Consider the following 14139-nt stretch of genomic DNA (forward strand, 5'->3'; position numbering starts at 1 on the left):
CTCCGCTACCATCTAGAAGGCGGAGGCAGTACAGGTGCATCAAAGCTGGCACAGGGGACTGATAAACAGCTTCTATCGCCAGGTCAGACTGTTAAACAGTCATCACTAGCCAACCTCCACCCAGTACCCTGCCCTGAACCTTAGACACAGTCACTAGTCCGCTACCACCCGGCACTCTGCCCTGAACCTCAGAGAATGCTCCCCACTGTACATAGTCATTGAACATTGGTCACTTTAATAATGTTTACATACTGTTTTACCCAATTCATATGTATATACTGTATTCTAGTCAAGGCTATATAACACCTATTCTATTTTATTCTATTCATATACTGTCCATACTGTCTATTAGAGGTCGACCGATTAATCGGAATGGACGATTAATTAGGGCCGATTTCAAGTTTTCATAACAATTGGAAATCGGTATTTTTGGATGACGATTTTGCCGATTTCTTTAAAAAACAATTTACAACTTTATTTAACGAGGCAAGTCAGTTAAGAACACATTCTTATTTTCAATGACGGCCTAGGAATGGTGGGTTAACTGCCTTGTTCAGGGGCAGAACGACAGATTTTTACCTTGTCAGCTCAGGGATTCAATCCTGCATCCTTAAGGTTAACTAGTCCAACGCTCTAACCACCTGCCTCATGAGGAGCCTGCCTGTTACGCGAATGCAGTACGAAGCCAAGGTAAGTTGCTAGCTAGCATTAAACGTATCTTATAAAAGACAATCAATCAATCATAATCACTAGTTTTGTGTGTGATATTACTAGTTTATCTAGCGTGTCCTGCGTTGCATATAACCGATGCGGTGCGCATTCGCGAAAAAGGACTGCTGTTGACGTGTACCTAACCATAAATATCAATACCTTTCTTAAAATAATGCACAGAAGTACATATTTTTAAACCTGCATATTTTGTTAAAATATATCCAGGTTAGCAGGCAATATTAAATAGGTGAAATTGTGTCACTTCTCTTGCGTTCATTGCAGGGTATATGCAACAGTTTCGGCCGCCTGGCTCATTGCAAACTAATTTGCCAGAATTTTACGTAATTATGACATAACATTGACGGTTGTGCAATGTAACAGCAATATTTAGATAAAATACGGAACGGTTCCATATTTCACTGAAAGAATAAACATTTTGTTTTCGAAATGAGAGTTTCCAGATTCGACCATATTAATGACCTAGGGCTCGTATTTCTGTGTGTTATTATGTTATAATTAAGTCTATGATTTGATAGAGCAGTCTGACTGAGCGACGGTAGGCACCAGCAGGCTCGTAAGCGTTCATTCACACAGCTCTTTAGTGTGTTTGGCAGCAGCTCTTTGCAATGCTTCAAGCATTGCGCTGTTTATGACTTCAAGCCTATCAACTCCCAAGATTAGGCTGGTGTAACCGATGTGAAATGGCTAGCTAGTTAGCGGGGTGCACGCTAATAGCGTTTCAAACGTCACTCGCTCTGAGACTTGGAGTAGCTGTTCCCCTTGCTCTGCATGGGTAACGCTGCTTTGAGGGTGGCTGTTGTCGATGTGTTCCTGGTTCGAGTCCAGGTAGGAGCGAGGAGAGGGATGGAAGCTATACTGTTACACTGGCAATACTAAAGTGCCTTTAAGAACATCCAATAGTCAAAGGTTAATGAAATACAAATGGTATAGAGAGAAATAGTCCTATAATTCCTATAATACCTACAACATAAAATGTCTTACCTGTGAATATTGAAGACTCATGTTAAAAGGAAACACCAGCTTTCATATGTTCTCATGTTGTGAGCAAGGAACTTAAACTTTAGCTTTCTAACATGGCACATATTGCACTTTTACTTTCTTCTCCAACACTTTGTTTTTGCATTATTTAAACCAAATTGAACATGTTTCATTATTTCTTTGAGACTAAATTGATTTTATTGATGTATTATATTAAGTTAAAATAAGTGTTCATTCAGTATTGTTGTAATTGTCATTATTACTAATACATTTTTATTGCATTTTTTTCCAATAATCGGTATCGGCATTGAAAAATCATAATCGGTCTACCTCTACTGTCTATACACACCAATTATAAATATATATGACCCCTGCTTATATATTTATATAGACAGTATGGGTATTCATTTTATTTAATTGTATTCACTTTTTGGATTATGTGTGTATTGTTATTGTATTGCTAGATATTACTGTACTGTTGGAGCTAGAAACAGAAGTATTTCGCTGCACATGCAAATCTGTCTACGCAACCAATAAACGTTGATGTGGTTACTTCATTACTTCACAGGTAGAGTAGAATAAGAAAAAGTGAACTGTCATATGTCTCCACCCAGAACAGACATAAGACATGCTGCTTTGGTGATTCAGTACTGGGACTTGCTTCCTGTCCTACAAGGCAGCCACACACACACACAGCACCTGTCTGATTTCCTGTTCCACACATTACCCCGTCCCCATCCCAGACGTCACGGTGCGTTTCCTTTCTGAGTGCAGGTAGCTGTGTGATGGATGGCTGCTGGGTGATGCCGTGGTGGGCTTTGTGTTCTCTGTCACTTTAAAGAAGCTGGCAAACCCTGGGTGCCGTGCTCCCTCTGCTCAGTCTTTCACTGCTTTCATTGTTCCAGTCCAGCAGCCTGATTGAAGCTGCTGCCTGTCAAACATGGAGGAGGATGGGCGGCTTGATTGAATACACAGCAACATAGCTGCCGGATGAGAAGACTGCGGAGAGAAAGTTATTGATTTGAATAAAGCCTATTTTCCTCCAAACTCTCGGCGTGTTTGTGTGAATGTGTGTGTGTGCCCGTGCATGTGTGAGTGTGTTAGCACATCTGCCTGTGGGGAATTTGTGTGCGTGTCTGGATGATGTGTGTCTGGAAGAGGGTCTCTATGCTTTGGAGAATGTCTGCCTGCCTGTATCCTTGTAAGTGTCACTGTGTGTGCGTGCGTTGTGGCAGCCCAGGGGAGTCAGAGGTGAAACTCACAAAGTAAGACAGTGGGAGACCAATTTGTGGTGCTTTAAACAAGGTAGTTCTTTCATAAAAGTGGGGGGAAATGGGGAGGGGAGAAATACAACTGAAAAGCCTCTCAGGTAACTGGTGGGCCACTATGTCCGTCATGGCGGCTCCTCGGACCGCCTGTGTCAATGAACAAAACAAAATAGAGAGAGCGCGATGAGTCCGGGGTTTCAATCCTTTCTACTTGTGCCGGGTGGTGTGCTACCCGGGATTAGGTAATCATCCTTTGGGGCAGAGAACAGAAAGAGAGAGCGAAAGATGAGTCAAACATTGCCTAGTATCTTTGTCATTGAATCAAGGTGCTTATCATACTCACTCCGGTTCTTCTGAGGACTAGGCATACCCTCTGTCTGTCTGACCGAGTGATTGCACCTCTACTTATACTCATTTGGGATAACGAGCGACAGGTGGGACCAATTCCAGGTGCCAATTGGTTGCCTGGACTGGGTAATATTGGTGTTGAATCATCAGCCTCAGTTGGTGCCTGTAGAGCTGTCCATGGTGCTGACTTGACCTCGCTAGCCCTCTGGAGCTGACCAAGGTCCTGCTCCTGCCTTTGAAGCTCCCTGATGGCCCCTGGGTTGCCACAGTATGTCTGTGCGCTTGTGCATGTGTGTGACTGGCTGGGTAACAGCTCTTTCATGTGTATAGTTAAGAGACAGCCAGTGGAATTTCAACTCCTGCTTTGATTTGATGTTAAGCCGAGGCAAATGGGCTGTCTTTCCACTGAGCGCATGTTATCCATATAGAGGAAGAAGACAGGCAGGGAAGCATATGGCTCTCATTCACAGGCTCACCATTCATCTACTAAAGGTGATTCATAAAGGAATGTCACCGTCTTTGACTTTGTTCAAGTAATTGTGTGTATATTGGGTACTTTTAAGTCTTTTGTGTGTGTGTGTGTGTGTGTGTGTGTGTGTGTGTGTGTGTGTGTGTGTGTGTGTGTGTGTTTGTGTGTGTGTGTGATAGTAACTATTAATCTCCCTGTGTGTGTCTATGTTTTTCCCCACAGAGGAGACAGCGTTCGAGGCGGGAGTGCGGGTGCAGATCCACAGCCAGGCAGAGCCCCCGTTCGTCCACGAGCTGGGCTTTGGCGTTGCCCCAGGCTTTCAGACCTTTGTTGCCACTCAGGAGCAGAGGGTAGGTGCCCTTTGACCTAAGTTATTACTGTACACACTGTATAGGTCTGCTTCAATCTTCCTGACACTTTTCACTTTTAGATTTCAATTTCAACCTCCTCCTGACTGGAGCTTATCTCTCCGAGATGAAAAACGTGCACTTCTGATAAAGAACTTTCTATTCAAGTGTGTGTGTGTGTGTGTGTGTGTGTGTGTGTGTGTGTGTGTGTGTGTGTGTGTGTGTGTGTGTGTGTGTGTGTGTGTGTGTGTGTGTACATATACAGTTGAGGCAGGAAGATTACAATACATGGATGCCAGCTGTGATACAAACCTTATCAAAACATAAAGGCCTATGGGCTAGGCTACACGAGGTGTGTGACTAGGATTTTTTAAAAGTAGCTTAAAATGGCATTTTCTCTTGCCTTACACTGGGCATCATTCACAAGTGATAGTATATAATTCACAAGTGATAGGCTAATATTTTCACCCATCAGACTATTCTTGATTTAATCTTGTCTTTACATATACTAAATAATACACTACCAGTCAAAAGTTTTAGAATACCTACTCATTCAAGGGTTTTGCCTTCATGACTCGTGTCCACCGGTGTGTCGCTAATGCGGTCACCACAACAGCCCTAGGTCTGACCTCTTATCTCTGTCCACTCCCTGACTGGGAGTATCTCTCTTTATCACTCTGTCTTTCTCTCTGTCTCTCTCTCTCTCTGTCTCTCTCTCTCCCGTCTTCTCTCTCCCACTCTCCTTCTCTGACCCTGGAGATGTTTTTATCTAAGTTGCCAGGGAGTTGGCTGGATTGCCCTTGTCTTAGCTGACAGATTCCTGTCACGATTCATCTATTTTTCCTCATACTTCAATTGGCTTATGTCTCCAGCATTTACATGAGATGCCTGTTCTGCAATTAAAATCCAATCAAATCAAAATCACATTTTATTTGTCACATACAACCGGTGTAGACCTTACAGTGAAATGCTTACCTACAAGCCCTTAACCAACATAGCAGTTTTAAGAAAATACCTACAAAAAAGTAAGAGATATGAATAACAAATAATTAAAGAGCAGCAGTAAATAACCAGGGTACCGGTACAGAGTCAATGTGCGGGGGCACCGGTGTCGAGGTAATTGAGGTAATATGTACATGTTGGTAGTGTTATTAAAGTGACTATGCACAGATAATAACAGAGAGTAGCAGCAGCGTATAAGAGGGGGGGGGGGGCGCAATACAAATAGTCTGGGTAGCCATGTGATTAGCTGTCTTATGGCTTGGGGATAGAAGCTGTTTAGAAACCTCTTGGACCTAGACTTGGCGTTCCGGTACCGCTTGTGCGTGCGGTAGCAGAGAGGATAGTCTATGACTAGGGTGGCTGGAGTCTTTGACAATCTTTAGGGCCTTCCTCTGACACCACCTGGTATAGAGGTCCTGGATGGCAGGAAGCTTGGCCCCGGTGATGTACTGAGCCGTACGCACTACCCTCTGTATGTCACGCCCTGGTCTAAGTATTTTGTGTTTTTCTTCATGTATTGGGTCAGGCCAGGGTGTGGCATGGGGTTTTTGTATTGTGGTGTGTTTTGTCTTGGAGTTTTGGTGTGTATGTATTGGGATTGTACCTAGTGGGGTTATCTAGCAAAGTCTATGGCTGTCTGGAGTGGTTCTCAATCAGAGGCAGGTGTTTATCGTTGTCTCTGATTGGGAACCATATTTAGGCAGCCATATTCTTTGAGTTTGTCGTGGGTGATTGTTCTTAGTGTCCTTGTTCCTGTCTCTGTGTTAGTTTACACTAGTATAGGCTGTTTCGGTTTTCATTACGTTCTTTGTTTTGTAGTGTTTTGTGTTTATTCGTGTTTCACGTTGTTCATTAAACATGGATCGCAATCTACACGCTGCATTTTGGTCCGATCCTTGTTCTACCTCTTCGTCAGAGGAGGAGATAGAAGAGAGCCGTTACAGAATCACCCACCACACCCGGACCAAGTGGCGTGGTAACAGGCAACAGCAGCAGCAGGAGCAGCAGCAGCTGCAGTGGGAGAGGTTGCACCACCTGGAGAAATGGACATGGGAGGAGGAACTGGACGGTAAAGGACCCTGGGCTCAGCCTGGAGAATATCGCCGCCCCAAGGAAGAACTGGAGGCGGCGAAAGCGGAGAGGCGCTGGTATGAGGAGGCAGCACGGCGACGCGGATGGAAGCCTGAGAGTCGGACCCAAAAATGGCTCTGTGTGACTGACTGGCACAACATCATCATCCTTCATCCTCCCCATTGCACCAGCACAGTGGGAAACACAGTAAATTTAGACACCAGCTAATTAACTCCGCTTTGCACTTTGAATTCAAAGATTCTCCAGACTTCCTACTGTGGCTTGGCCCTTGTTGTGTTCCTGCAGCATGGCACAACTTTAGTTCCTGACTGAGCCAGCCCGAGGACATCTTGTGAGACGCCATGTAATGACCATGCTTATAATCAGGCTGAATATAGCCGATATGTCTTAATGATTAGCAGTACTGTGGGGACTTTGTAAAAGTACAATAGCTGCCTGTGGTCATTTGTGTGCGATTGTAATCAGATCCAACCAGACAGCTCAATTGTGAGGCGGAGCTGAAGTCATGCACTCAAATGAACTCGTATTATTACTTCCAGATTAAAGCCACTTCATCAAAAAAAAAAAAAAAGTGCACAGAAGCCAAAGAACACAGCCACTATAGGCACTTAATAATGCATGAACACAGACACACACACACACACACACACACACACACACACACACACACACACACACACACACACACACACACTAGATTGCCTGTGTTCTTTAATAATCCTCTGTATTTTCTCATTATTTTAAGTGTTGGGGAGTTTCAAATATTAAAGTGTTCTTTGCTATGCTTTCCACAGAAGTCACAAGGGCATTCCCATGTCTGTAAAGTACTGTTCTATTAAAGAGCCTGAGCCTCTCTCCCTCCTGTGTCTTCTGGATGGGTCTCAGTAATGTATTTTTGGTCTTGGCAACCTAGTGTCCACGGGAGAGGGATGAACTGATATACTATACTGTACTGGTTCGTTAATAAAACTCCAGACTCACAGCTCCGATTTTCAACAAAATCCCCAAAGTTAGCAAATCCATGTAGAGCTCCCAAAGCCTAATTCCAAATCTAGAGGCGACAACTTTAATTATGCCCCTTGTTGATTCAACTGTTGATCAGTTTCTAATATGCTTTGCTGACGTGCATCCCAATGGCAGAGTGTGTGGTCATTGATGAATAATGTGTGGGGGGGGGGCAGAGAGGGTCCTGGCCGTGTATTTAATCAGGTCATCAGATCACCCCATAGTGGGCTCTGACATCTATCTTCTCTGATGATTTGATATTTGATTACAGCAGGATAATAGTGTTGTACATCAGCCACTCCAATTAGGACAAGAGGAAAGATTAGCAGAGGTATGAAGGTGATGGGAAAGGTGATGGACTGACTGCTGCTGAGGAGCACCTGCCTCTCATCTTAATGAAATCCACAGTGCTGGGAAAGTCTATCTTCCTAGAAGTGATGAACAGCTGGCCTTTAGGGAAGACTTTTTAATTGTGAATGGAGACCTACAGGAGCGTGGCCAGACCTACAGTATATGAGTGAGGCCAGGGCTAGTTTGAAATGTTTTGATTTGTTGGCTTCATTAGTCGTGTTTCAATCGAGCTGTAGTGGAGCAGGTTGAGAGCTTCAAGTTCCTCGGTGTCCACATCACAACAAACTAGAATAGTCCAAACACACCAAGACAGTCGTGAAAAGGGCACAACAAAGCCTATTCCCCTTCAGGAAACTAAAAAGATTTGGCATGGGTCCTGAGATCCTCAAAAGGTTTTACAGCTGCAACATCGAGAGCATCCTGACTGGTTGCATCACTGCCTGGTATGGCAATTGCTCGGCCTCTGACCGCAAGGCACTACAGAGGGTAGTGTGTACGGCCCAGTACATCACTGTGGCTAAGCTGCCTGCCATCCAGGACCTCTACACCAGGCGGTGTCAGAGGAAGGCCCAAAAAATTGTCAAAGACCCCAGCCAACCCAGTCATAGACTGTTCTCTCTACTTCCACATGGCAAGCGGTACCGGAGTGCCAAGTCTAGGACAAAAAGGCTTCTCAACAGTTTTTACCCCCAAGTCATAAGACTCCTGAACAGGTAATCAAACCTGGACTATTTGCATTGTGTGCTCCCCCAACCCCCCCAAACCCTCTTTTTACGCTGCTGCTACTCTCTGTTTTATCATATATGCATAGTCACTTTAACCATACATTCATGTATGTACTACCTCAATTGAGCCGACCAACCAGTGCTCCTTCACATTGTCTAACCGGGCTATCTACATTGTGTCCCACCACCCACCACCCGCCAATCCCTCTTTTACGCTACTGCTACTCTCTGTTTATCATATATGCATTGTCACTTTAACCATATCTACATGTACATACTACTTCAAGCCTGACTAACCGGTATCTATATGTATGTAGCCTCCCTACTTTTATAGCCTTGCTACTGTATATAGCCTGTCTTTTTACTGTTGTTTTATTTCTTTACTTACCTATTGTTCACATAACACCTTTTTTGAACTGTTGGTTAGAGCCTGTAAGTAAGCATTTCACTGTAAGGTCTACACCTGTTGTATTCGGCGCACGTGACAAATAAACTTTGATTTGATTTGAAAATCAACGTCTCGCTTGCTGATATCGAGGGAATTCTGTGTTCGAGTTAACAACAGCAAACTAATCTGGATGCATGGATACAGTATCAGTCTCTGATTGGAGGGATTCTTCTCCAATGTTATCTGTGCTAACAGACATTCCACAGCCAAATCTGACCTGGCAGGATAAGGATTATTTTGGTCCAAGAACTGGTATTTGGCTGAGGAAACTGCATCTCCCACAATGCAGGGGGCGCTGGGTGATGGATGCTGAGCCGAGAGTAGCGGAGCGGCTGGAGAGGGCTGCCTGCGTGTAGGGCAGATGGGCACTCACACAGCTCCTCCTGGTGTCCCTCTCTCCTCGTCTGCTGTTCCCGTCTCCAGGGCCATGGGGGTGGGGTGGAGGCGAGAGGGGGGAACATTTGGAGATTTTGTGTTCTTGGAACCTGTTGTGAGTTTTCACAGCGAGAGACTGTATCTGTGAATGTGTCCCATTCTGCCCAGTCTTTTGGCCAGACCTTCCTTTTGTTCCTCTGTCATCTAGCCTGCTGTGTTCTAGAGGGCCTTTTGGATCCTCTCTCTGATGGCTCTACATCACAATAACACCATGACATCTCCTATGTGTCTATGGGAGTTTTAGACTTCAGCTGAGTGTTTTTCCCTGTCACTCTCTGTCTCTGTCTCTCTGCTCAATCCCCCCACTGTGTCTCTCCTGTGTTGTAGCTGACCTACCTGCCTCCTCCGTGGGGAGAGTGTGAGTCCAAGGCCCTAGACTCTGGCTTCTTCCAGGTCTATAGTGTGACAGCTTGCAGGATCGACTGTGAGACACGCTACATCGTGGAAAACTGTAACTGCAGGATGGTGCACATGCCTGGTAAGAGCACACACTTTCTTTCCCCTTTTCACACTAAACAAAACATGTGGATAGAGTCTGTAATATAGCATTGTCTGGGTCATGGGCAAAACATGTGGATAGAGTCTGTAATATAGCATTGTCTGGGTCATGGGCAAAACATGTGGATAGAGTCTGTAATATAGCATTGTCTGGGCCATGGGCAAAACATGTGGATAGAGTCTGTAATATAGCATTGTCTGGGCCATGGGCAAAACATGTGGATAGAGTCTGTAATATAGCATTGTCTGGGCCATGGGCAAAACATGTGGATAGAGTCTGTAATATAGCATTGTCTGGGCCATGGGCAAAACATGTGGATAGAGTCTGTAATATAGCATTGTCTGGGCCATGGGCAAAACATGTGGATAGAGTCTGTAATATAGCATTGTCTGGGCCATGGGCAAAACATGTGGATAGAGTCTGTAATATAGCATTGTCTGGGCCATGGGCAAAACATGTGGATAGAGTCTGTAATATAGCATTGTCTGGGTCATGGGCAAAACATGTGGATAGAGTCTGTAATATAGCATTGTCTGGGCCATGGGCAAAACATGTGGATAGAGTCTGTAATATAGCATTGTCTGGGCCATGGGCAAAACATGTGGATAGAGTCTGTAATATAGCATTGTCTGGGCCATGGGCAAAACATGTGGATAGAGTCTGTAATATAGCATTGTCTGGGCCATGGGCAAAACATGTGGATAGAGTCTGTAATATAGCATTGTCTGGGCCATGGGCAAAACATGTGGATAGAGTCTGTAATATAGCATTGTCTGGGTCATGGGCAAAACATGTGGATAGAGTCTGTAATATAGCATTGTCTGGGCCATGGGCAAAACATGTGGATAGAGTCTGTAATATAGCATTGTCTGGGCCATGGGCAAAACATGTGGATAGAGTCTGTAATATAGCATTGTCTGGGTCATGGGCAAAACATGTGGATAGAGTCTGTAATATAGCATTGTCTGGGTCATGGGCAAAACATGTGGATAGAGTCTGTAATATAGCATTGTCTGGGCCATGGGCAAATCATGTGGATAGAGTCTGTAATATAGCATTGTCTGGGTCATGGGCAAAACATGTGGATAGAGTCTGTAATATAGCATTGTCTGGGCCATGGGCAAAACATGTGGATAGAGTCTGTAATATAGCATTGTCTGGGCCATGGGCAAAACATGTGGATAGAGTCTGTAATATAGCATTGTCTGGGCCATGGGCAAAACATGTGGATAGAGTCTGTAATATAGCATTGTCTGGGCCATGGGCAAAACATGTGGATAGAGTCTGTAATATAGCATTGTCTGGGCCATGGGCAAAACATGTGGATAGAGTCTGTAATTAGCATTGTCTGGGTCATGGGCAAAACAAAAACAATTGTTTGGACTATGGGCCATGTTTTTTCATCAAGGACTATTTGAAGACATAGAACAAGGTGAGGAAAGTTTGATAAAGACCTTACAGTAGTTGTTGTGGTTGATAAAGTCATCTAAAGTCTGTGGTGGGTTTGAAAAGGTCAAAGAGCTGTAAGGTGTAAGGTCAAGATTTGTGTTCGTGTATTATAAAGCTTTCTGCTCCAAGGCTTGTCTATCACCTTGCTCCACACAAAGCTCTATTTCTCTCTCTCACTCTCTTTAGGTGTGCTAGATTTTTGCATGTTGCGAGTCTCCTTGACTGCTTCCACAGTAGGGTTGCAAAGGGAGGGTATGTTACTGGAAACATTCACAGTTGACCATTAAACTATCAGAATGTTGGTGTCTTTCAAGGATTTTGTGTAATCTATCATAAATGATCTATTGGCCCTTTTGGGGACTCCAGATTATCCCAGGTGTTATCTATGGCCCTCTGTGTGGTCGTGTCACATGCAGAATATATGGCATCATTAAATAATATGATTTTAAAATATCAACAAAAACAAAATAAATATGACAAAGCTGTAAAACAATATCATAAAAATAAACTATCAATTTAGGGAATACCATTGGTGTTTAATATGAGAGTTTCATCTTAATACCCTTTATCATTTTTTTTACACACTTTAATTGATTTTACTATGTAAAATACAATATGTATTTGTTGTCGATGTTTTGGTGTCAGATTGGTGGCAGTTGTGAAGAAAAGTCAATAGTTGGAAGAGTTGCAGAGTTAATTGAAAATAATGCTTAGATGTTTAGATGCTTTTTTTATGAATTAGGCTATTTTCTCCCCATATGGTCTAGCTACTAGAAACTCATGGACAATATGGACACAGATTTATGTTATTCAACTATAAATGACCAAAGTTCCGATAGATTGCCATAGATTTTCTGTTAATTACCCCAAATTACTGAAGACTCCTGTAACTTTAGTAAATCACTGATAGCTTTGTAACCATATTCCACAGAAATCTGAGCTGTTTACAGTTTGTTTTTCTCAAACTCCTAAGTCATTCATTTCATAAATATATCTAGCAGAAAAGCAGAATCTGAACTTTCCTCCCCTTCCTTCTGTGCTCCTTCTGTCCTTCTAGGTGATTCACCATTCTGTACCCCTGAACAGTACAAAGACTGTGCAGAGCCTGCCCTTGGTAAGTCCACAATATGAATGCACACAAACGCACAAGCTTACATGTCTTTTGTCGAAGGTGTCGAAAACTGTCAACATCGCAAGTTTCAGCTGTTTCTACTATTGCCTGTTTCTGTTTCTGAGTCTTTAATTAAAGAATGTGAAAAAATGTTGTGTCTGTTTGCTGCTTTTCATTAAATCGTGCATATCTGTTCTTTATATGGCCTAAAATACATTTATTTAGGCTATAACAGTGATCACCAACCGGTTGATCGTGATCAACTGGTTGACCTCCAAGGCATTCCTAGTCGATCACCAAACATTTCTGTAAAAAACCCAACAATAAAGCCTTCGTTCCTATTTTTTTTATTTGTTTCTCGCTGTTGGCGGTAGATGCAGTTGATTCAGCAGCCCTAGCTCCGGGAAGGCAAAGTGTCCCCATTTTTAATCATTTCATGATTCTGAAGGTAGAACTCCACCTACCCAGCAGGCCCCAGAGAGCAAATCAAGTGCACCTATAAGCCTGTTATTATGAGTGAGTACATTACATGTTTAAGTTGTTATCCAGCACTGTCAACACTTTGTTCAACATTTTTATGAGCCATAAAATATACGTTCTCCCTACTTCCACTCACGCTATAACCAGCACTGCACCTGCAATAGATGAGCGTAGCAAAGTGTTCCGATAAACTTGCCTTGTTATTAAAGCCGGATTTGGATACAAAAAGATTTCCCAAGCTTTAAACATCCCAAGGAGCATTGTGTAAGCGGTAATATTGAAATGGAAGGAGTATCAGACCACTGCAAATCTACCAAGACCTGGCCATCCCTCTAAAACTTTCAGCTCATACAAGGAGAAGACTGATCAGAGATGCAGCCAAGAGGCCCATGATCACTCTGGATGAACTGCAGAGATCTACAGCTGAGGTGGGAGACTCTGTCCATAGGACAACAATCAGTCGTATATTGCACAAATCTGGCCTTTATGGAAGAGTGGCAAGAAGAAAGCCATTTCTTAAAGATATCCATAAAAAGTGTCGATTAAAGTTTGCCACAAGCCACCTGGGAGACACACCAAACATGTGGAAGAAGGTGCTCTGGTCAGATGAAACCAAAATTGAACTTTTTGGCAACAATGCAAAACATTATGTTTGGCGTAAAAGCAACACAGCCCATCACCCTGAACACACTATCCCCACTGTCAAACATGGTGGTGGCAGCATCATGGTTTGGGCCTGCTTTTCTTCAGCAGGGACAGGGAAGATGGTTAAAATTGATGGGAAGATGGATGGAGCCAAATACAGGACCATTCTGGAAGAAAACCTGATGGAGTCTGCAAAAGACCTGAGACTGGGACGGAGATTTGTCTTCCAACAAGACAATGATCCAAAACATAAAGCAAAATCTACAATGGAATGGTTCAAAAATAAACATATCCAGGTGTTAGAATGGCCAAGTCAAAGTCCAGACCTGAATCCAATCGAGAATCTGTGGAAAGAACTGAAAACTGCTGTTCACAAATGCTCTCCATCCAACCTCACTGAGCTCGAGCTGTTTTGCAAGGAGGAATGGGAGAAAATGTCAGTCTCTCGATGTGCAAAACTGATAGAGACATACCCCAAGCGACTTACAGCTGTAATCGCAGCAAAAGGTGGCGCTACAAAGTATTAACTTAAGGGGGCTGAATAATTTTGCACGCCCAATTTTTCAGTTTTTGATTTGTTAAAAAAGTTTGAAATATCCAATAAATGTCGTTCCACTTCAAGATTGTGTCCCACTTGTTGTTGATTCTTCACAAAAAAATACAGTTTTATATCTTTATGTTTGAAGCCTGAAATGTGGCAAAAGGTCGCAAAGTTCAAGGGGGCCAAATACTTTCGCAAGGCACTGTATCTGGGA

General features: G+C 43.3%; 1 protein-coding gene across 1 annotated transcript in view; it reads left to right on the forward strand.

Moving 5' to 3' along the window:
- Nucleotides 1–14139, forward strand: part of LOC112236353 (acid-sensing ion channel 2-like) — a 480678-nt gene that overhangs the window by 447765 nt on the left and 18774 nt on the right. The window contains 3 exon segments of the mRNA XM_042327837.1: nucleotides 4018–4145; nucleotides 9528–9678; nucleotides 12206–12262. Of these exon segments, the coding sequence (XP_042183771.1) occupies nucleotides 4018–4145; nucleotides 9528–9678; nucleotides 12206–12262 (336 nt within the window).

The sequence above is a fragment of the Oncorhynchus tshawytscha genome, linkage group LG09, assembly GCF_018296145.1.
Source record: "Oncorhynchus tshawytscha isolate Ot180627B linkage group LG09, Otsh_v2.0, whole genome shotgun sequence".
Lineage (NCBI taxonomy): Eukaryota > Metazoa > Chordata > Actinopteri > Salmoniformes > Salmonidae > Oncorhynchus > Oncorhynchus tshawytscha.